This window comes from Macaca fascicularis, chromosome 15, assembly GCF_037993035.2.
Source record: "Macaca fascicularis isolate 582-1 chromosome 15, T2T-MFA8v1.1".
NCBI classification, from domain to species: domain Eukaryota; kingdom Metazoa; phylum Chordata; class Mammalia; order Primates; family Cercopithecidae; genus Macaca; species Macaca fascicularis.
Window position 1 is genome coordinate 77,633,486 of NC_088389.1, and position 23,480 is coordinate 77,656,965.

Here is a 23,480-nt window from a genome sequence, read left to right on the forward strand (position 1 = left end):
GATACTTGTGAATATTAAAGGAACCCATGCAGTTTAAAGTACCTACCATAGTACCTCCCATTGAGTAAGGAGTTAAAATATGGGAGGTATTTCCCTATTTTTCTTCATTCAGCGGTAAAAAAGAATATTATTTGTGTTTCTGTAAAATTCTTAGGAACTATGTCCTACCTTTTAATAACTGACCTCCCAGAAAGGCCGCCTAAAAAACTAGATTCTGTTATCTGTAGAGAGGCTGAAAAATGTTTACTCCTCATTTCAAAGAAATGTCCTATTTATATGCAGTCAGGGAATGGTGGCTTGTATAAATACATGACACAGGAGAATAAGCATGTAGATCGAAGTGCAGAAGACACATGATGTTTATTTACTGATTCAGGCACCTGACACATTCCCTCCCTGGCTCTCAGCATTCCAGGATGCACTCTTATATCACTAGGGATTCCTTCCTCTCCAGGGTGGATTCCCCATGGGACCCAGGTCATTCACTCCCTTCATTTTCCTGCCCATTCACACAGCTGCTTTCAGTTCTGTTGTGCTTTTGACCTCATGGGTTCCCAAATGAGCAAAATGCCACAAATGCTAAGCAGAAGTGAAATAAAATTTCTAGGTTTTGCAGAAACATCTATAAGAGAGGTTTTTCTGAATTTCCATTGACTATAATGTAATAGTAGCTTAGCAAAAAGGAAAGAGAAAAGACAATCCAGTTTATGTGTGTGCTCCTGAAAACCTCTCAGGGGAAGATGGTCAAAGGTGACAAGGGCAGCCACCAAGACTAGAAGGCTGATTTATTCAGAAACCCTATCACTTCTGGGGATTTATCTTTATGTGGAAAAAGGCTACTTCTTGGCAAGAACAGATTCAAATATTGTCATAAGCTTGTTTCCTACCCTTGTTTGTTTCCTTACAAAGACAGTGACTCTCCAGCTTCAGGCAGGGCAGGGAATCCTTAGGATTGGCAGTTAGAGAAACAGAGAGGGTTGTACCCCTGCCTAGAGTCTATGGTGCAAAGCAGTCTACCCTCCTTGGAATCACCCCTTCTACATACTTTGGGACTCCAAGGGATAGGCAGAGCTGCCAATCTTGGCATGGAACTCAATGGTCATTGTAAAAATCTCATGTTAATAGGGCGCATTAAACTCTCAACAGTACAATCTTAGTTTCACAGATTCATTCCTAATATCAGACTTCAAATATTAACAAATAGTAGAATACTTTCACTGTTGCTTTGAATAATGATTTTGACATCTCTTTTACTTAGTAGTAAAAACACTGCCTAGGTAGCAAAAAACAGAAGTTTCAGGAAAGCTGAGGAATATGAAAGAATAGTGTCATTTTACCTGAGAGCTAGTATAACTTATTTATTCAAATATATCAAATTTGGTATAATTTTAGAGGCATTCTTATAATAGGCACCATATTTTTACGAAGGTATTTCACCAGGAAGTGCATGAATTGCTAAGATAGCAGGGAGGGAGGGCCTGCAACTGCAGAGGGGACTCGAATGTTTTCCTTAGGCTGTACACTCAACATTTGAATTTGCTGCTTTCCAAATGGGAGTTGACTCGAGCCTTAGATAAAGTTCAACACATTTTGTCCTTTGTAGACTTCTTCTGTCCTCCAGAGGGGAGGATGAAGAAATTTAGGAGGTGGACATGGCATAGCTTTCCACGCTGTATATGTGAGGGTTCTCCAGAGAACAGAACAAAGAGGATGGAGAGAGAGAGATTTATTTTAAGAAATTGGATCACATAATTGTGCAATCTTGGCAGATTCAAATCTGTAGGGTAGTCTGGCAGGGTGGAGACCATGGACAAAGTGGCAATTGGAGTCCAAAGGTAGTCTGCTGGTAGAATACCCTCTTCTTCAGAGGAGGTATATCTTTCCCTATTAAGGCCTTCAACTGATTGGAGGAAGCCCACCCACATTATGGAGGATAGTCTGCTTTACTCAAAGTCTACTAATTTAAATGTTAATCTGATCTAAAACATATCTGCACAGAAACACCTAGAAGAATGTTTGGCCAAACATCTGGGTTCCCTGGCCTAGGCAAGTTGACATATAAAATTAACCATCATACTGCCCCTTTCTAATTGATGTCCTAACACTTTTCAAATATTATTCCTCTTCCATTCTTCGACAGTGGTTTGTGTGTTTTATATATTTTACATAGTTTTCCTACCTTTTCTGTTTCTAGGTGAGCAAATCCTAAGATCAGGGTCCACTCCATCATCTTACTAGGAAAAGTCTCTTAGCCATGCTCTGTTTCATAGGAAGAAGTCAGAAATATTTGTACATTAAAAATAACCACATATTTTTGTAGTTTAGCTATTTTTCATGAGCTTACAATAACAGCCCAGGCCCCCTCTTCTTTATTTAAAATCTAATCTTATTTTCAAGTCTCCATTCCATCAAAATTTTATTATTATCTATGGCATAGAATGAGATTTTACATTGACTTCTGCCTTTATTCCCAATTCATCATTTTAGAACCACTTATGGAAAACTCCTTTCTGCCACATTAGCATTATATATATATATATATATATATATATATATATATATATATATATTCCCAAATCTAATTACTACACATAATTTCAAAGACTATATACTTTAAAAGTTGGTTTATCTAATTTTCCCCTATATCACACTGTTTCCAGCATTACTATTAAAGACTCATTTCATTTTCTAGTAGGGATAGTTATGCCAAGAATTCTTCTTCTATACTTTTACATTATTATAATGTATTATTCCTGATTAAATTCATATTTTATCTACCATGTAAAGCATAAACTTCACAAAAAATCACTGGCCCTTGAGGATGAACAAGTAACCAAATTGCAATGAATACAATATTCTGGGACAATATCTTCATACAATGGAAGAGTAAAAGTGGATCAAGGAATTTCTTTTCCCCAATATCTAAGGTAGAGAATAGGTGAGCACCAGCAAAAAATACAACAGCATGCACCTGCACCAATAAAATAAAGACAAGGGATCAAGACAGATGTTTAATTCTGGAGTCAAAGCACGTTTTAAAACTTAATAGAATTCTAAAATATGAATTGTCCATAATATGCAATTCAGGACTCTACATTGTATCTTGATTCTGCCACCAATTATGTATAATCTTGGGAAATTCACTTAACTTCTCTGAGCCTCAGTCCCCTTAAGTAAATATAGGGTAGAAATATTCATACAGTTGTATTAAACAAACTAAAACATTTTAAAGCACTTAAGAGTATTTGCCACTGAGCGAGGGCTCAAATATGGTTATTTTCTATTTTTTATATAGATATAAATATCAGAATACTGAACTCTCCCACCTCCTTTCAGTAACATGACAGTCTAAACAACTGCATTCTAGGAAGTGTTCCTAGAAGACTGAAAAATAGTCACCCTTCAGATGGAAGATTAGTCTGAATTGTATATTCAGTCAGGAAAACGCAACTTGTAGAAATATCTGAAAGATAAGTTAATCTCCTAAACTGAAGTAAAATAGACCTGCACATAGTACCCATTTTTCAAGTCCGATATCTGACATACTTCCCCCTTTCCTCCCTGTTTGTCTGGATCCCATTCTTCACTCCCATATCACGTTAGTTTCCGTCCTCTTCCTTTAGAAATCCCCAGTGTTCTCTCCTCTTCACTCCTCATTAACCTGCACTGCCTATTCATATAGCTGATTTCAGTCCTCTTGTGGGTTTTGTCCTTCAATTTCCCCTTAAGAGTACAAAGCCACTAATTAAAAGCAGAAGTTGAATGAAAGTTCTAGGTTTTTCAGAAACTCTTATATATAAAAAACCTCTTTTTATTTTCGTCTGATGACTATTTCCAGAAATGAGGGAATGCCCCTGTTACAACAATGTAACAGCAGCTGTAGGAAAATAAAAGGCAGGTTCCGTTTTACTTGGGGGCTATTACAACATTAACAGAAGCAGACAGCCACCTACTGGCCATGACAGAACAAGACAGCAGCCAGGTCTGTGGGGAGCAGGCTTTTCTGTTTATGCAGAAGTGTGTTCCTGGCAGGAGATTTTTCTTCAGAGCTAAAAAGAGGCTCTTTCCTGTCAGGAACTGACCCCAGTACTGAAATAAGCCCATTTCCTTAGGTTTTGTATCACACAGAGAGAAAATACTCCCAGCTTCAGGCAGGGCATATTCTCTAAGGGCAATGAACAGCTATGAGGAGAGAGAAAGAGACAGAATGTTTCCCTTGCCTCCAGCCTGCCCAACCTCCCAGGGCCTCCTGTCTAATCCCTCCCACTACGTATTCTGCTACGTTAGGAATCAGTACAGCCTGCCAATCTGGGTGTAGAACTGCAAGAGAAACCAGGAAAAAAACCTCCTGTTTGAAGCTACATTAGCTCTTTCTTAAGACTAAGCTGCCAGTTTTACAAATTCCTTCCTATTATCAGATTCTGTCCCTTGACTTTATAATCAGGAGAAAATTCTTACTCTCACTTTGAATAATGAATGAGCTTGCATCAGTTCTACCTAGACTTAGTAGTTAGAGCACTAGCGTAAGTAAAGGAATTTCAGAGATTACAGTGATTGCCAGTTGACACCTGTGCACTATCTATTTGGGTAGAATTGAAATATACTGAGGTAACCTGCTCAAAATTGTAATTGACGAAGTTCCTCAGGAAACGTGTGTAAATTGGCCCCATGTGAATTTCTCAGGCAGCAGGGTGGGGTTTCAATTTGGAAGGCATCTCTCAAATCTCTACCTCAGGTTAGAGACCCAACCATTAGATTGCTTCTATCCTTTTGATGGGTTAGAGGACGTTAATTTACATGTTAAAGGGTTTTTGTCCCTTACCTTCCTTTCCTCCCCCACCACTTATGGGGAACCAGGACAGAAGCAGGAGCACACAGCCTGCCTGCCCTCCCTCCCTCCCTTCCTCTCTCTTCTTTTCTTTTCTTTTCTTTTTTTCTTTCTTTCCTTTTCTTTCCTTCCTTCCTTCTTTCCTTCCTTCCTTCCTTCCTTTCCTTCTCTTTCTTTCTTTTTCTTTCTTTTCCTTCTGTTTCTTTCTTTTTCTTTCTTTTCCTTCCTTCCTTCCTTTGCTTTCTTCTCTTTTTCTTTTCTTTCTTCTGTCCTTCTTTCGTAAACCTATCTCTGTCTTTGTAATTGTATAAAAACTTCAAATATTATGACCCCTTTAATTCTTTCGTTGATTTTTTTATGTGCTTTTTTTTCCCCATTACTTTTTAGGGTGCAAATATTTCATGACTTGGCTCATTACTGGCACCTTGACCTGGAAATCTCAATGGCCATATCTTGTTTTATATCTTGGAGATACTAATTTGTTATATATTCTACAGTATTGGGGAACTGAGCAGCAGATCTGGACCGACTGTGCAGGGGTGTCGTAGGCAGCGTGAGCGCTGAGCTGGCCGCCCCACCCACGTCCCACTGTGGACTTGATTTTACTTTTCTTACCCTCACCCCAGCCAAAGCACATCTAGTAGATCTAGAAGGGGTGTGGAGAGTAGGGATCAGTGCTCCGGTGCCTAGGGAGACAGGGCGAGGGATTACTATGTAGCAACAACTGGAGACAGCCATGTTTTTCAAGCCTCAGAAGCAAGGGTAGGAACTTGGCTTTGCTTCCAGTCTTCCTGCCAGGTGATTCATGAGCTGCAGAGGTCAACACCTATTGAAGCCCAATCCAGCACAACCATGGTAAACGGAGACAACCCCTGTCCTTCTGAATGGAGGCACAGATGCAATTCTGCATTCTTACCAGCTCTTTGGGTGCAGAATCTCATCTGTGCCTCTATTCAGAAGCTTCCAAGTTCTAATTCCACTAGAAGAGACTGCAGAAGGGACAGGGCTCTCTCATTTTTTTTTTAGCAACGGAAAGTACACATCATGAAATTAAAGACAGACCTCAGGAGACTGAACAATTCCAACAGGAGCCCTAAGTCAACTGTTCAAATCATTGTGATCAGGAGAGAAGACTGAAGTGAATGCTGACAGCACATGTTCTCTAACAGAGATGTGGCCAACATCAGTGTCCCCAGCATGGGTGAGCTTGATGCTCTCTCAACTTGAAAGAATTGGAAGTGGCAAGAATTACTCCAGTGCCAGCTGCAAACTTCTACTTCCTCCCTAGGGCCCAGCAAGTCATCCCAGTGCAGGAATCTCATGAATTTTGGTCATGATGGAGACTTTGTTCAAAACAAAACAAAATGAAACAATACCTTAACAGAGCAGAGATAGGCAGGTGTTTGAGTACATTTACTAGCAAGAGAGGGAGGGGACAGAGCCTTCCCATGAGGACAGGTATTATTAATGTCGACATTGCAAGATCACAATTTCTAATGAAGCAAAGACGTTTGCAAAAGTCAGCCTTGACTTGTTCCTGATCTTAAAGGAAAAGCTTTCCATTTTTCACCATTGACTACAATGTTAGCTGTGGGATTTTTATATATGGCCTTTATCATTTTGAGGTAATTTGCTTCTATTTCAACTTCATTGAGTGTTTTTATCATGAAAGGGGAATTTTGTCAAATGCTTTTCCTTCATCTGTTGAGATAATCATGCATTTTTTTCTTCATTAGTTAATGCAGTGTAATACATAGATTGATTTTTCATGTATTGAGCTTTGTACTCCAGAACTAAGTCCCACTTGGTCATAGTGTATAATCATTTTAATGTGCTATAGAATTTGGTTTGCTTGTGTTCTGTTGTGGATTTTTGCATCAATATTCAACAGGGATTTTAGTCTATGGTTTTCATTTCTTATAGTATCTTAGTCTGGCTTTGATTTCAGAGTAATGACAGCCTTATCAAATGATATTGGAAATCTGCCTTCCTCTTCAGTGTTTTGGAAGAAATTGAGAGGAATTAGTGATACTTTTTAAAATGGCAGGTAGAGTTCTGCAGTGAAGCCACATGATCATGGGCCTTTTTGTTGGTAGTGGTGGGTAAGTTTTTGTATATTAATTAAATCTCCTCACAAGTAATAAGTTGGTTCAAATGTTTTATTTCTTCATGAATTAGTATGTTTCTAAGAATTAATCAATTTCTTCTAGGTTATATAATTTGTTGGTGTTTAATTGTTTATAGGACTCTTTTGTGAGCCTTAACGTTTTTGAGAGTTGACAACGTTCTAGCAGCCCTTGCTCTCAGCGCCTCAGCGTCCACTCTGGTGGCACTTGAGAAGCCCTTCAGCCCGCCACTGCACTGTGGGAGCCCCTCTCTGGGCTGGCCGATGCCAGAACCAGCTCCCTCTACTTGCCGGGAGGTGTGGAGGGAGAGGCGTGGGCAGGAACCTAGGCTGCACAAAGTGCTCGCAGTCCAGCGCGAGTTCCGGTGGGCATGGGGAGCGGGGGTGGCGCGGGCTGCACTGCCAGCCCAGGGCAGTGAGGGGCTTAGCACCCTGGCTGGCAGCTGTGGAGGTTGCACCTGGTCCCCCAGCACTGCCAGCCGGCATGCACCCTGCTCGAATTCTAGCCGGGCCTCAGCTGCCTCCCCACTGGGCAGGGCTCAGGACCTGCAATCCGCCATGCCCCAGCCTCCCCCCACCACTGTGGGCTCCTGTGCCGCCCGAGCCTCCCTGACCAGTACTGCTCTGTGTGCTGCAGCGCCCAGTCCCATCGACCGCCCAAGGGCTGAGGAGTGCAGGCACACAGTGCAGGACTGGCCGGCAGCTCTGCCTGCAGCCCTGGTGCAGGATCCACTGGGTGAAGCCAGCTGGGCTCCTGGATCTAGTGGGGACTTGGAGAACTTTTATGTCTGGCTAAGGGATTGTGGACGCCATCAATCAGTACTCTGTGTCTAGCTCAAGGTTTATAAATACACCAATCAGTACTCTGTATCTAGCTAACCTAGTGGGGACTTGGAGAACTTTTCTGTCTAGCACTCTGTGTCTAGCTAAAGGATTGTAAACGCACCAATCAGCACTCTGTGTCTAGCTCTGGGATTGTAAATGCACCAATCAGCACTCTGTCAAAATGGACCAATCAGCTCTCTGTAAAACGAACCAATCAGCTCTCTGTAAAATAGACCAATCAGCTCGCTGTAAAATGGAACAATCAGCAGGATGTGGGTGGGGCCAGATAAAGGAATAAAAGCAGGCTGCTGGCTCCAACCAGCTGCAACCAGCTGGCGTCGTCTTGCACACTGTGGAAGCTTTGTTCTTTTGCTCTTTAGGATAAATCTTGCTGCTGCTCACTCTTTGGGTCTACATTGCTTTTATGAGGTGTTAACACTTATGAGCTGTTAACACTCCTGAAGCCAGCCAGACCGCGAACCCACCAGGAAGAAGGAACAACTCCAGACGTGCTGCATTTAAGAGCTGTAAGACTCACTGCGAAGGTCTGCATCTTCACTCCTGTCAGTGAAACCACGAACCCACCACAAGGAAGAAGCTCCAGACACATCTGAATATCTGAAGGAACAAACTCCGCACACACCATCTTTAAGAACTGTAACACTCACTGCGAGAGTCCGTGGCTTCATTCTTGAAGTCACCGAGACAAAGAACCCACCAATTCTGGACACATTTTGTACCATCAGTTGTAATCTCTTTTCTTGAATTTCTAGTTTTTGTTGAGTTATGTCTCTTTTTTCATAATCTAGTTAAGGGTTTGTAAATTTTTTCAAAAATTTAACTCAATTTTGTTAATTTTTTTCTGTTTTTCCATGCTCTATTTCATTAACTTTGCTCAGGTCTTTATTATTTCCTTCCTTCTCTTAGCTTTGGGTTTAGTTTGTTCTTTTTCTACTTAGAGTTTAAAGTTAGGTTGTTGATTGAATCTCTTCTATTTATGTTCTTATAGTTGTAAAAGTGTATGTAAAAGTGTATGCTTTTACAGCTGTAAATTTTCCACTTAGTACTGGTTTCCAAAACATTTGGAATGTTTTGTTTAAATTTTCATTTATCTTAATATATGTTTTAATTTCCTTTTTAAATTTGTGATCCTTGTATTTTTATCACATTTAGATATACATGTGTTTTCTTTCTGTTCCTGTGCATTGGGATGCAAAATCAGACCACTTTTACTTTCTAAAAAAAAAGTGGAATGAAGAAAGAAAGATCTGGTCTTGTGAATGCTATATGGAAACATTGTACATTTCATTTGTTTTGTCATGCTCACCTCCCTTCATTAATATAAAATTGAATATATAAAGGAAAAGAACCTGGGGTAGAAAAACAAATTTGCACAGTAAAACACCACATGAAGAGAGGTTATACATAATTTCTCAATAGAATCTCAAGTGAACAAAGAAAAAAAATGCTGCTTTCCCAGTGTTGGATAGACTAAGAAAAATAGCTTGCTCAGAAATAATGAATATTCTCAGGATGTGATGATTAGAATGAACTCTAAAATCTAATAAAAATGATTGGATAAACTAGTAAAAGTTATCAATTTTTGCAAAATACATTTCTGAACAGAATACTCATCTATTAAAGAAACTTGTATGCCAATTTCAAAACTTTGCATATTTTAATTGTTAAATTATACGAAGAGTTTATTTTAATCATCAAAATAAGGGATAATAACATTTATTTGATTTATAAAAATCTGATTCTGCTGTGGAATTAGTGAGGTCTTCAAGGAGATAAGGCAGGCCCTATATGGCGGTACTATCAGTATACCAAAACTTGTTTGGCATTTTCTGTTTATTCTTAAACTCTCTCAAACTCCTGATAATTTGCCCATTTTATAATCACATTATTTTTTTTTTGCTCTTGAGATGTTTGAGTTCCTTGTGTATTCTGGATGCTAATTCCCTGTTAGAATTAAATGGGATTAACTCCTGATCCCATATTAATCAAGCTACACTTTGTCACTTCAGAACAGAGGGTGTCACTAGAGATGTGAAACCTCAGGATTTTAAGGTGAGATGGTACTGTGAAAAGGATGAAAATAATATTGGTTTTGTAATTTAAATTCCCACACCCATTATACCTGAATGTAACTTGGATTTGCACTCCGAATATTGGCACCAACTGAAAGAATCATACCTAGTAAGAAAATAAGGTATGTTTTCCAAAAACATGTCCTTGTGAAAACATGGAAATCTAGATGACCTAGTGTTTGGTGATAACTTTAGATAAAATACCAAAAGTATGATTCATTTTAAAAAATGATACATTGGATTTTATTACAATTAAAACTTCTGCTTTGCAAAAGACACTGTCGTGAGAATTTGAAAAGCCACATACTGGGAGAATATATTTGCAAAGACATCTAATAAATGGCCGTTATCCAAAATATACAAATAATACATATACATATAAAATGGAGTACAATTGACACATTTAAAAAATGATATCCTGTCATTTGAAACAACATGGATGGAACTGGAAGTCATTGTGTTAAGTGAAATAAGCCAGGCATAGAAAGACAAACTTCACATGTTCTCACTCACTTGTAGGAGCTAAAAATTAAAACAATTGAACTCATGGAGATAGTGAGTAGAAGGGTAGTTACCAGAGTCTGAGAAGGGTAGTGGAGGAGGAAAGAGGGAAAGGCTAAGGGATACAAAAATACTGTTATATAGAATGAATAAGATCAAGTTTGATAGCATAACATTGTGACTACAGTCAACAATAATTTATTGTACATTTAAAGATAACTAAAAGAGTATAATTACATTATTTGTAACACAAAGAAAGGATAAAACCTTGAGGTGATTTACCTATTTACCCTGATGAAATTATTACTCATTGTATGCCTGTACCAAAACATCTCATGTATCCCTTAAATATATACTTCTATATACCCACAAAAATTAAAAATTAACATATATATGTGTGTGTATGTGTATGTGTGTGTGTGTATATATATACATATATTCAAAGAATACTTAAAACTCAGCAATAAGAAAACAAACAACCCAATTAGAAATTAGGAAAACCTCCGAATATACTCCTAACCAAACTAGATATAAAGATGGAAAATAACATATGAAAATATGCTCAGCATCATACACTACTAGGGAATTGCACATTAAAATAATAATGAGATACCACTACATACATATTAGAATGGCTAAATTCCAAAACATTGACAACACACACATTAAGTTGGGAGAAGTGTCCTTTGAGATAATCAATTCCCTTGTTTCTTCTAAGAGACATGATAAGAAAAACATTGACCTCTTGAGTTTATGTATACATTAAGGGAGAGCTTGGGAAATAACACTTAACCATTATGTGGAGAGTATACTGTAGTCTTTTAAATTTGCCTTTTTAATGCACAAACTCATGCGGTTGGTGTGTGTCCCATGACTCTCTGTGAAGGCTGTATTCAGCAAAACAAAAACACACCCTTGATCAGGAATGATTACTTTTCTTCTAGCCCATGATCATTTGCTGCCTTTGATCTACATCTGTTCCACTTTCTTGCCTCTTTTCTTCTCCATTCCTTAATCTCTACCTTGGCTGGGCTGAATGTGGGTAAGTTGCTTTTTGTCCTTGTTTTTTCCCATTAATATATTGCTTCCTTTTTATACTTTTATCAAATTTAGATATACATTTGTTTTGGGGTTTCTTTTGTCCCACTTCTTTAGGATGCAAAAAGTGGACAACCTTTGTTTTCAATAAAAATGAAAATGAAAATGAGAAATAAAGGTTTCTGCTGTTCTGCATGTAAAACAATTGTACAACACATTTATGTGATCACATTTACATCCTATTATGGACATTCAGGACAAAAAGGGTTTCCTTTAGTTTGATAAAAATGAACCAGAATTGGAACATCTGCAGGTCCTTTGGAAATTTAAATTTTAGTGCCAAAAAATTTGTTTAATCAAATTAATGTTTTTTTTCTTAGCTACATATACTCATTCCGTATGATATTGCTCCCAACGGTGTAAAAGTTATTTCTGAGTGTGGAAACAAATCTCAGGTATTTCGGTGATTGGTAACACTCTAAAACTCAACTCTATCTGACAAAACCTTATTCCTTAGTACTTTTTTTTCCAGTGGGTTTTCTTGTGTGTCACATGAAAAGCACTGACATTGAGTTCATGGAAGATACAAGGTATATAAGATCAGTGTTACACACCTATGTCAAATGGGTGCTGTGATTGGAGGAATTTCCAAGGTTTACTAGATGTCAAAGTCATATCATCTCAGGTGGCCTCTGTATACAAATGGGCTGTCAGCAGCCATCTTATGAATGTTGCTTATGTTTAATCCTTAGCATTTCTGACTGTGTTGTGGGCTTTAAGAATTAAATGCAAATACTTTATATTTTATTATTTAATTCTACTAAAGGTGTTCAAATACATCAATAATTGTCAAGCACTGAAGAGAAAAAAAATCTAGACAATATTTGGATGAATATCTAGCAGCTAGTGAAGTTAAACATTTTCGAACATAAAGGAAAATTAAAAGGTAAATAGACTAAAAGAAAATGTTTAAAAAATTAAATTTTAATAGTCTTTAGCAGTTTTAAATGTTTTTAAGTATTTTATTGTATTAGGTATTATTATGTGTTTTTATAATTTGTTAATTTGCTGATGTAATTGAACATATTACATTTTATATAGGTAAATAAATCACTTTAAAGACACAAACAAATTGAGTTAAATGCCCATGGGTTTTAAATTTAACCATTAACTTTTAGCTTAAAAATTTCATTTGGTCTTTCTTTTTTTCTTTCTTTTCTTTTTTTTTTTCTTTTTTTTTCTTTTTTTTTTTTTTTTTTTTTTTTTTTGAGATGGAGCCTCACTCTGTCGCCCAGGCTGCAGTGCAATATTGCAATCTCGGCTCACTGCAACATCTGCCTCCCAGGTTCAAGCAATTCTCCTGCTCCAGCCTCCCGAGTAGCTAGGATTACAGGCACCTGCCACCATGCCCAACTAATTTTTGTATTTTTAGTAGAGATGGGGTTTCACCATGGTGGCCAGGCAGGTCTCGAACTCCTGATCTCGTGATCCACCTGCCTTGGCCTCCCAAAGTGCTGGAATTATAAGTGTGAGCCACTGGGCCCAGCCCATTTGGTCATTCTTAACACTAAGTTGAATTAAAAGATTAAACTTTACACTCCTTATAAATAGATATGTAGAGTACCTCAACAAATATATGGTGTATCCCTGTTATTAAAACTTAATGGGACTTTGAATTAGAAAGAAATTTCTAAAAAGGCTATGGGGCAGGGAAAGAGGAGGTAATAATGAAAATAAAAGTGGTTGAGAAACTGCTCTATACCCGTGTAGACATGACACAAAGGAAAGCCAAAAGAGAAGTAGAAAGAAACATGAAGACGTTCAGAAAATGGAAGCTAGTATGTTCCCTATTTAAAACCTATGCACAGAGCAAGGTCTTCAGAAAACTTACAGCCCAGGGTTCAGGGTTACTCCTCATCAACCAGCCCAGCAGCATCTTCAGGATTCCCAATGGCATTGCCCTTTGCTTTAATGATGGCCCTGCTGGTGCTTAGCTACAAGTCAAGCTGCTCTCTGGGCTGTAATCCATCTCAAACCCACAACATGAATAACAGGAGGACTTTGATGCTCATGGCACAAATGAGGAGAATCTCTCCTTTTTCATGCCTGAAGGACAGAAATGACTTTGAATTTCCCCAGGAGGAGTTTGATGGCAACCAGTTCCAGAATACTCAAGCCATCTCTCTCCTCCATGAGATGATCCAGCAGACCTTCAATCTCTTCAGCACAAAGGACTCATCTGCTGCTTGGGATGAGACCCTCCTAGACAAATTCTACATTGAACTTTTCCAGCAACTGAATGACCTGGAAGCCTGTGTGATACAGGAGGCTGGGGTAGAAGAGACTCCCCTGATGAATGAGGACTCCATCCTGGCTGTGAAGAAATACTTCCAAAGAATCACTCTCTATCTGATGGAGAAGAAATACAGCCCTTGTGCCTGGGAGATTGTCAGAGCAGAAATCATGAGATCCCTCTCTTTTTCAACAAACTTGCAAAAAAGATTAAGGAGGAAGGATTGAAAACTGGTTCAACATGGAAATGATCCTCATTGACTATACATCATCTCACACTTTAATGAGTTCTTCCATTTCAAAGACTCATGTCTCTTATAACCACCACGAGTTGAATCAAAATTTTCAAATGTTTTCAGGAGTGTAAAGAAGCATCGTGTTCGCCTGTGCAGGCACTAGTCCTTTACAGATGACCACGCTGATGTCTCTGTTCATCTGTTTATTTGAATATTTATTTATTTAACTATTTTAAATATTTAAATTATTTTTTATGTAATATCATGTGTACCTTTACATTGTGGTTAACATAATAATATATGTTCTTCATATTTGGCCAATATATTAATTTCCATTTTCACTAAATTTTTACTATACAAAATTTTTTGTGTTTGTTTATTCTTTAAGATAAAATGCCAAGCCTGACTGTACAACCTGACTTAAAAATAGATGATTTAATTAAGTTACCTATCATAATTCTATTCAAGTTATAGAAAAATACATTTTTCCATACCAGGTTATATGTTGCCTTCAGGATATAAACATGAACATAAAAACTACAGTTCCTGTTCTCTTGTATATTTGACTTTTGTCCAGAAAGAAATCTAAAAATAATAATAATACTGAATTAATATCAGTTATGCTAACTGCTGTATAGTGAGGAAGTAAAAAAGCAATGAATTCCTCTTAGCAGAAGGTAGATTGAGACATGTCTGGAATTAAAAGAAGAGATATTCTCTATAAACTGACTTTCAAACATGTAATTGAAAATGTACATTGCTAGTCAGATATATGAGTTTGCAGTTTCCAAGGAATACCATATCTGGACATTCCTAACTGGCAATGGAAAGGCCAAAAATGAAGGCTGTCATTTGGGGAGCAAGTGGAGAGGGAAAAAAAAGACTTAAACTGCATTCTGAGGACCTTCCACGATTTTAAAGTAGGGGAACAGAAGAGACACAAAGAAAACAGAGGTGAAATACCTTAACAGCAGAAGGACAAGAGGGAATGGTGATAAAAGCATATTTAGAAAATAAATGTGCTTAGAAAAAGAATCAATAGACTTACGAAAAATGTGAATTAAAACTGAGCACTACAGCAAGAAAAGAAATGGCAGTGCAGAGCTTACTGAGAGCTGGATTGATAGAATTAATCAGCAGAAGCCATTTTGGGGTAGGTAGAAGAATTAATGAGAAAAGAAAAATCAAGATAACACATATAGAAAATTGTGGGAGATCTGCCTTTGTAAAGGTGGGAAGTAATAAGTTGGACTCCAAAAAAATGTGGATTTTCTTTTATCTGCATAGTGTTTCCCTTTTGAAAATATATGTCACTGAATAAATTTCATAAATGTGATTCACTGGTAAATCACATTAATACATTTAATATTTTATATATTTAAAGCATAAAATATAACAAGAGTAATTAATCATTATTTTGATTAATACTCTGTTAATTGTCAGTAAAAACTGACACATTTCTATCATAAAATAAAATCAGAAACTGGAAAAGAGATTCTCTTTCTCAATACTTTGGGAATGGGGAAAGGATTCCCTGTTTAATAAATGCTACTGGGAAAACTGGAGAGCCGTATGCAGAAAACTGAAACTGGACCCCTTCCTTACACCTTATATAAAAATTAGCTCAAGATGGATTAAAGACTTATATAAAACCCAAAACCATAAAAACCCTAGAAGAAACATAGGCAATAGCATTCAGGACATAGGCATGGGCGAAGATTATATGATGAAATCACCAAAACCAACTGCAACAAAAGCTAAAATTGACAAATAGCATCTAATTAAAGAGCTTCTGCACAGCAAAAGAAACTATCTATCATCAGAGCGAACGAGCAGCCTAGAGTATGGGAGAAAATTTTTGTAGTCTACCCATCCGACAAAGGTCTAATATCCAGAATGTACGAAGAACTTAAAAAAATTTACCAAAAAAAAAAAAAAAGGCCCATCAAAAAGTAGGCAAAGACATGAACAGACACTTCTTAAAAACAGACATATATGCGGCCAATAAACATAAAAGAAGCTCAGCATCACTGATCACTAGAGAAATGAAAACCAAAACCACCGTGAGATACCATCTCATGCCACTCAGACTGGCGATTACTAAAAAGTCAGGAAATAACAGATGCTGGTGAAGCTGTAGAAAAATAGGACAGATTTTTTTACTTCTTCCAAAAATGCCTTAGTGATTTTGAGAGGGCTTGCATTGTATCTGTGTATTGCTTAGGATAGTTTGAAAATCATAACAATGACAGGCTTCCCAATCCATGAACAGAAATGTCTTTTCATTTCTCTTCCTTAATTTCTTTCAGCAGTGTTTGCTAGTTTTCAATATATAAATCTTTTTCCACTTTGTTTAAGTTTTTTCCTGAGTACTTTACTGTTTTGATGCTATTGCAAATGGGTTTTGTTTTTTTAGTTTCCTTTTCAGATTTGTCCATTGTTAGCATATAAAAATGCTACTTATTTTTGCATCTTAATTTTATATTTTACAACTTTGCTGAATTCATTTATTAGTTCTAATAGTTTGTATGTGAGTGTGTGTATGTGTGTAAACTTAGAGTTTTCTACATACACGATCAGGCTATCTGAAAAAAGATTATTTTACTTCTTCCTTTCCAATATGAATGCTTTTTATTTCTTTTTCTTGTTAATTGCTATGGCTAGATCTACAAATGTTATGTTATATAAAAGTGGTAAGAGTGGCCTCCCTGCCTTGTTCCTCATCTTAGAGGAAAAGCTTTCAGTTTCTCACCATTGAATATAATGTTAATTGTGGGATTCTCGTATATGGTCTTTATTATGTTGAGCTAACTTCCTTTTATTCCAAGTTTGTCGAATGTTTTTTATCATGAAAGGATATGAAATTTGGTCAATTTCTTTTTCTGTATCTATAGAGATTGTTATGTATATTTTTCATTCATTTTGTTAATGTGATGTATTGCATTGATTAATTTTCATATGTTGAAACATTCTTCCAACCGAGTAGTAAATCCCCCTTGGTCATGATGTATAATCCTTTTATTGTGCTGTTGAATTTGGTTTACAAGTATTTTAGTGAGGATTTGTGTATCAATATCTATCGGGGAAATGGATCTGTAGTTTTCTTGCAGTATCCTTATGTGGCTTTGACATCAGGGAAATGCTCGTCTCATGAAATGAGTTTGAAACTATTCCTTCCTCTTCAATTTTTTGGAAGCTTTTGAGAAAGATTGGTGTTAATTCCCTAAATGTTTGATAGAATTATCCACTGAAGCCATCCGATTATGTTTTGCTGCTGCTGTTGTTGTTGTTGTTGTTGTTGTTGTTTTTGTTATTGGGAAGTTTGATGACTGATTCGATCTCCTTGCTAGTTATAGGTCTAGTCAGATTTTTTGTTTATTCACAATTTGGTCTTGGTAAGTTGTTTGTTTCTAGGAATTTATATATTTCTTCCAGGTTAATCAATTTGTTGGAGTATAATTGCTCATAGTAGTCTGTTATAATCCTTTTTACTTATTTATCTATCTATGTATTTATTTATTTATTTATTTAGAGACGGAGTCTCTCTCTGTCGACCGGGCTGGAGTGCAGAGGCGAGATCTCCACTCACTGCAAGCTCTGCCTCCAGAGTTCAGGCCATCTCCTGTCTCAGCCTCCTGAGTAGCTGAGACTACAGGCACCCGCCACCAAGCCTGGCTAATTTCTTTTTGTATTTTTAGTAGAGATGGGGTTTCACTGTGTTAGCTCGGATGGTCTCGATCTCCTGACCTCGTGATCCGCCTGTCTCGGCCTCCCAGAGTGCTGGGATGACAGGCGTGAGCCACCGCGCTCGGCCAATCCTTTTTACCTCTATGCCATCAGTTGTTATGTGTCCTCTGTTATTTCTGATTTTTATTTGATTTTTCTCTACTTATCTCTTAATACACTTCAGGGTTTGTCAATTTTGTTGATCCTTTCAAAAGACCAACGCTTAGTTCCATTGATTTTTTAATTGCTTTTCTATTCTGTATTTTATTAATTTCTTTATTAATAAAATTTCATCTTTCTTATTTTCTTCCTCTTCCTAGCTATGTGTTTATTTCTTCTTTTTCTACTTCCTTAACTTGTAAAGTTAGTTCATTGGTTTGAGGTCTTTCTTCTTTTTTAATATAAGCCTTTATAGCTTTCAATTTCCTCTTTAGCTGTTTTCACAGCATCACATACATTTTGGTATGTTGTGTTTTCATTTTCATCTCACTCAAGATATTTTCTAAGCTCTTTCGTCTTTCTTACTTTCTTCCTCTTCCTAGCTATGTGTTTATTTCTTCTTTTTCTAGTTCCTTAACTTTTAAAGTTAGTTCATTGGTTTGAGGTCTTTCTTCTTTTTTAATATAAGCTTTTATAGCTTTCAACTGATCCTTTCAAAAGACTAACGCTTAGTTCCATTGATTTTTTAATTGCTTTTCTATTCTGTATTTTATTAATTTCTTATTAATAAAATTTCTTCTTTCTTATTTTCTTCCTCTTCCTAGCTGTGTGTTTATTTTTTCTTTTTCTACTTCCTTAACTTGTGAAATTTGTTCATTGGTTTGAAGCCTTTCTTCTTTTTTAATATAAGCTTTTAAAGCTTTCAGTATCCCCTTTAGCTCTGTTTTCACTGCATCACATATATTTTGGTAAGATGTATTTTCATTTTCATCTGTCTCAAGATATTTTCTAAGTTCCCTTCTGGTCATTCTTTTCTTTTATTATACTTTAAGTTCTAGGGCACATGTGCAAAGCTTGCAGGTTTGTTAAATAGCCCTACATGTATCATGTTGGTTTGCTATACCCATTAACTCATCATTTACATTAGGTATTTCTCCTCTTACAGGTTTATCACATTTAGACCTACATTTGTTTTCTTTTTGTTCTCACAAATTAAGATGAAAAATCAGACCACTTTCACTTTCTAGGAAAAGTGAAGTGAGAAATATAAATATATTTGTTGTTGTGAATGCCACATAGAACCACCGTATAGCCCATTTAAAAATTATATTTATATTGTTTCATCGACACTAACCTGAATATAAAAATCAAAGAAATCAAAATATAAACAAATTTTCACAGTAAAACACTACATAAAAATGTGTATGCAAAAATTCCCAATACAATCTCAAGTGAAAAAAGAAAAAATACTCTCTCTCCCAGTGTTTTAAAGACTAAGAATAATAACTTGGGCAAACTTGCCCTGTATTCTCAGAGTCTGATAATAAGGATGAGCCCAAAATTCAATACAAGCTTGTTGACTGGATAAACTACTAAATTAATGTATAAAATATACGTTTCTGAAATGAAGACTCCTTTATTATGGAAACCCTGGTGCACATTTCACAATGTATAATATTTTAATTGTTCAATGATATGAAGAATTTAAATGAATCATTTAAAATAATGAATAATAAAATGTGTTTGTTTCTAAAATTTCTAAATTTCTAAAATGTGGTTATTTTCTAAAATTGATCCATTTCATAATCTCTACCTTTATATAAACAGGCTCATTTTCTACTAGTGTCATCTAAAGATTATCACATGATTTGAAGCTGAAATTTATAAATGATGGAAAAATGATGTCACAAGTATTTACAGTTCACATACACATTCTGGGGATTTGATCCAGGGAAGGAAAGCTGTAGGATTATCTGGGGGACAGAGGCTATTATTCCCTACTTTTGGGAATAGTAACTTGTCTGATTCCTATAAACTGTGTGAATTGGAGAGTTTGAATTTAGATATGTGAATCTGTATTTGACAACAGGCTAGTTATTTTCAATTATAACAAAGTAGAGGGCAGATCAGAGATGAAGTCATAAATGGTTAATATAGTGCTGGGCAGAGGATGATATTGTGCTGCTCTTGCAATTGGAATCCCTAGATCTACATGCACCTTAAAAAAACTAAAATCCCAGTCGTTTTAGCAGTAAACTACATGGGCATTATTGACTCTCAATAAGAGCTGAATGGACATTTTTGTCATTGTCTATTATAATCCCAGCAAATATGGCCATGATGAAGCAAAATAGCCTCATTCTTGAACACTTCCTAGTAGAAGAAAAAATGACAAACTAGTAAAAACTCCACTTACTAAATAGCTGATTGGCTAAAGCAGAGCTCATTCCATTTAAGGACTCAGCCTCTATAGGGCTGAGACAAACTAACTTCTTATACAAAATAAAAAGTTAGAGTCAGAGTTCAGGACCCCTCTGAAAGTTGATTCTTTACATGATGATATTCAATATTTATAAATTTATGAATTTAGAACAAAGATGATCTTTTTTATTCGATAAGAATTGACTTGGATAGGAACTTCTGAAAACCTTTAGGGAATTTGAACTTCGATGAAAAATGCCAAAATGACTTAATTGATAATATTTTCTAAGTCACATATGTTTATTGGAATGATACTTCTTTGAAGGGTACAAAAATTAGTTCTCATAGTATAAACAAGTCTGACATATTACAACAGCTCGTGACCTCCAACAAGTCTATCCAACAAAATTTGATTGCTTAATATTCATCTTTCTCACTGGGTTTTGTTGTGTATCACATGAGAAGCACTAATATTGAGTTCATGAAGATACACAAAATATTTGCAAGATCAGTGTTAAAAACCTATGTCAAATAGATGACTGTGATTGGAGGACTTGTTGTCCATTTTTTTGCTGGGTCTTAAAGTCTTATCACAATATGTGGATTTAACCTGCATACCTTTGGGCTGCCATTGACTGTCTTATGGTTATTACTTATGTTTTCTCCTCAGTTCTTCAGGATGTTTTGTAGACTTTGAGAATTCATTGCAAATACCTTATATTTTATGATTTATTTCTGCTAAAGTTATACAACACATCAATATGTATGTCAAGTGCTGAAAAGAAAAAAGTGTTGGCAATATCTGGATTAATATTGCAGCTAGTGAAGTTTACAAATTATTTTCTCGTATAAAGCAAAATTCAAAGCTTCATATACTGTGAGAAAAATTTTAAACAACTGGTTCATTTTTTTGGAATTTTGAATGATTAGGTATGTCATTACATTCATATGATTAATGTGTATTTATATAGATTTTTATTTTGCATATGTAATTTGATACAACAATATTTACATGAACAAATTACATTAAAAGTTATTCTACAATTATACTCATCAAATTAAGTTAAATGTCAATAGCTTTTAAACTTAGATTTTAGGTTAACTTTTCTGTCATTCTTAACTTTACATCAAATAAAAAGAGCAAACTTTATAGTCTTTATCTGTGAAGTAGAGGTTTACACAGTATACATAAATAGATAGGCCAAATCTGTGTTATTAAAATTTTATGAAGATTTCAATTAGAAAAAAAATACCATAAAAAGTTTTGAGTGCAGGGGAAAAGTAGGCAATGATGAAAAAAATGAAAAGCATCTTTAAACATATGTAGAGAGTGAATAAAGAAAGCAAAAACAGAGATAGAAAGTAAAACTAGGGCATTTAGAAAATGGAAATTATTATGTTCACTATTTAAGACCCATGCACAGAGCAAAGTCTTCAGAAAACCTAGAGGCCAAGGTTCAAGGTTACCCACCTCACGTAGCCTAGCAATATTTGCAACATTCCAATGGCCCTGTCCTTTTCTTTACTGATGGCCGTGGTGGTGCTCAGCTACAAATCCATCTGCTCTCTGGGCTGTGATCTGCCTCAGACCCACAGCCTGGGTCATAGGAGGGCCTTGATACTCCTGGCACAAATGCAAAAAATCTCTCTTCCCTCCTGCCTGAAGGACAGAAATGACTTTGCATTCCCCCAGGAGTTTGATGGCAACCAGTTCCAGAAGGCTCAAGCCATGTCTGTCCTCCATGAGATGATCCAGCAGACCTTCAATCTCTTCAGCACAAAGGACTCATCTGCTGCTTGGGATGAGACCCTCCTAGACAAATTCTACATTGAACTTTTCCAGCAACTGAATGACCTGGAAGCCTGTGTGATACAGGAGGCTGGGGTAGAAGAGACTCCCCTGATGAATGAGGACTCCATCCTGGCTGTGAGGAAATACTTCCAAAGAATCACTCTCTATCTGATGGAGAAGAAATACAGCCCTTGTGCCTGGGAGGTTGTCAGAGCAGAAATCATGAGATCCCTCTCTTTTTCAACAAACTTGCAAAAAAGATTAAGGAGGAAGGATTGAAAACTGGTTCAACATGGAAATGATCCTCATTGACTATACATCATCTCACACTTTAATGAGTTCTTCCATTTCAAAGACTAATTTCTCCTATAACCACCACGAGTTGAATCCAAATTTTCAAATGTTTTCAGGAGTGTAAAGAAGCATCGTGTTTGCCTGTGCAGGCACTAGTCCTTTACAGAAGGCCGTGCTGATGTCTCTGTTCATCTATTTATTTAAATATTTACTTATTTAACTATTTTTAAGATTTAAATTATTTTTATGTAATATCATGTGTACCTTTACATTGTGGTTAATGTAACAATATATGTTCTTCTTATGTAGCCAATATATTAATTTCTTTTTCATTAAATTTTTACTACACAAAATTTCTTGTGTTTGTTTATTCTTTAAGATAAAACACCAATCCTGACTGTACACCTTGACTTAAAAATAGATGATTTAATTAAGTTAACTATCAATTTTATTCAAGTTATAGAACAATATATTTTTCTATACCAGGTTATATGTTGACTTCAAGATATAAACGTGAGCATAAAAAATACAGTTCCTATTCTCTTGTATCTTTGATTTTTGTCCAGAAAGAAATCTAAGAACAATAATAATGCTGAGTTAATGTCAGTTATGCTGACTGCTGAATTGTGAGGAAGTAAAAAAACAATGAATTCCTCTTAGCAGAAGGTAGATTGAGACATGTCTGGAAATTAAAGCAGAGATATTCTCTGTAAACTGACTTTCAACATGTAATTGAAAATGTACATTGCCAGTCAGATAAATGAGTTTGCAGTTTTCAAGGAATACCATATCTGGACATTCCTAACTGGCAATTGAAAGGCCAAAAATGAAGGCTGTCATGTGGGGAACAAGTGGAGAAGGAAAAAAAGACTTAAACTGGATTCTGAGGACCTTCCAACGTTTAAGTGTGGGAACAGAAGAGACACAAAGAAAACAGACGTGGAATACCTTAATATCAGAAGGGCAAGAGGGAATGGTGATAAAAGTGTATTTAGAAAATAAATGTGCTTAGAAAAAAATCAACAAACTTATGGAAAATGTGAGTTAAAACTGAGCACTACAGCAAGAAAAGAGATGGCAGTGCAGAGCTTACTGAGAGCTGGATTGATAGAATTAATCAGCAGAAGCCATATTGGGGTAGGTAGAAGAGTGAATGAGAAAAGAAAATCAAGATAACACATACGGAAAATTGTGAGAGATCTGCCTTTGCAATGGAGGGAAGTAATAAGGTTGCACTCTCCAAAAATGTGGATTATCTTTTATCTGCATAGTGTTTCCCTTTTGAAAATATATGTCGCTGAATAATTTTCATAAATGTGATGCATTGGTAAATCATATTAATACACTTACTTTTTATATATTTAAAGCA

At 36.2% G+C, this 23,480-nt stretch overlaps 2 protein-coding genes across 2 annotated transcripts; both read left to right on the forward strand.

Annotated features, from left to right (window-relative positions):
• The first annotated feature begins 12,630 nt into the window (after nucleotides 1-12,630).
• Nucleotides 12,631-19,359, forward strand: LOC102144479 (interferon alpha-14). The gene has a single exon (XM_005581626.5). The coding sequence runs from the start codon at nucleotides 13,271-13,273 to the stop codon at nucleotides 13,928-13,930; it is 660 nt and encodes a 219-aa protein (XP_005581683.3). The 5' UTR covers nucleotides 12,631-13,270; the 3' UTR covers nucleotides 13,931-19,359.
• Nucleotides 19,360-21,083: 1,724 nt separating this feature from the next.
• Nucleotides 21,084-22,460, forward strand: LOC102144833 (interferon alpha-16). Its single transcript, XM_005581627.4, has one exon. The coding sequence runs from the start codon at nucleotides 21,530-21,532 to the stop codon at nucleotides 22,094-22,096; it is 567 nt and encodes a 188-aa protein (XP_005581684.3). The 5' UTR covers nucleotides 21,084-21,529; the 3' UTR covers nucleotides 22,097-22,460.
• The last annotated feature ends 1,020 nt before the right edge of the window (nucleotides 22,461-23,480 follow it).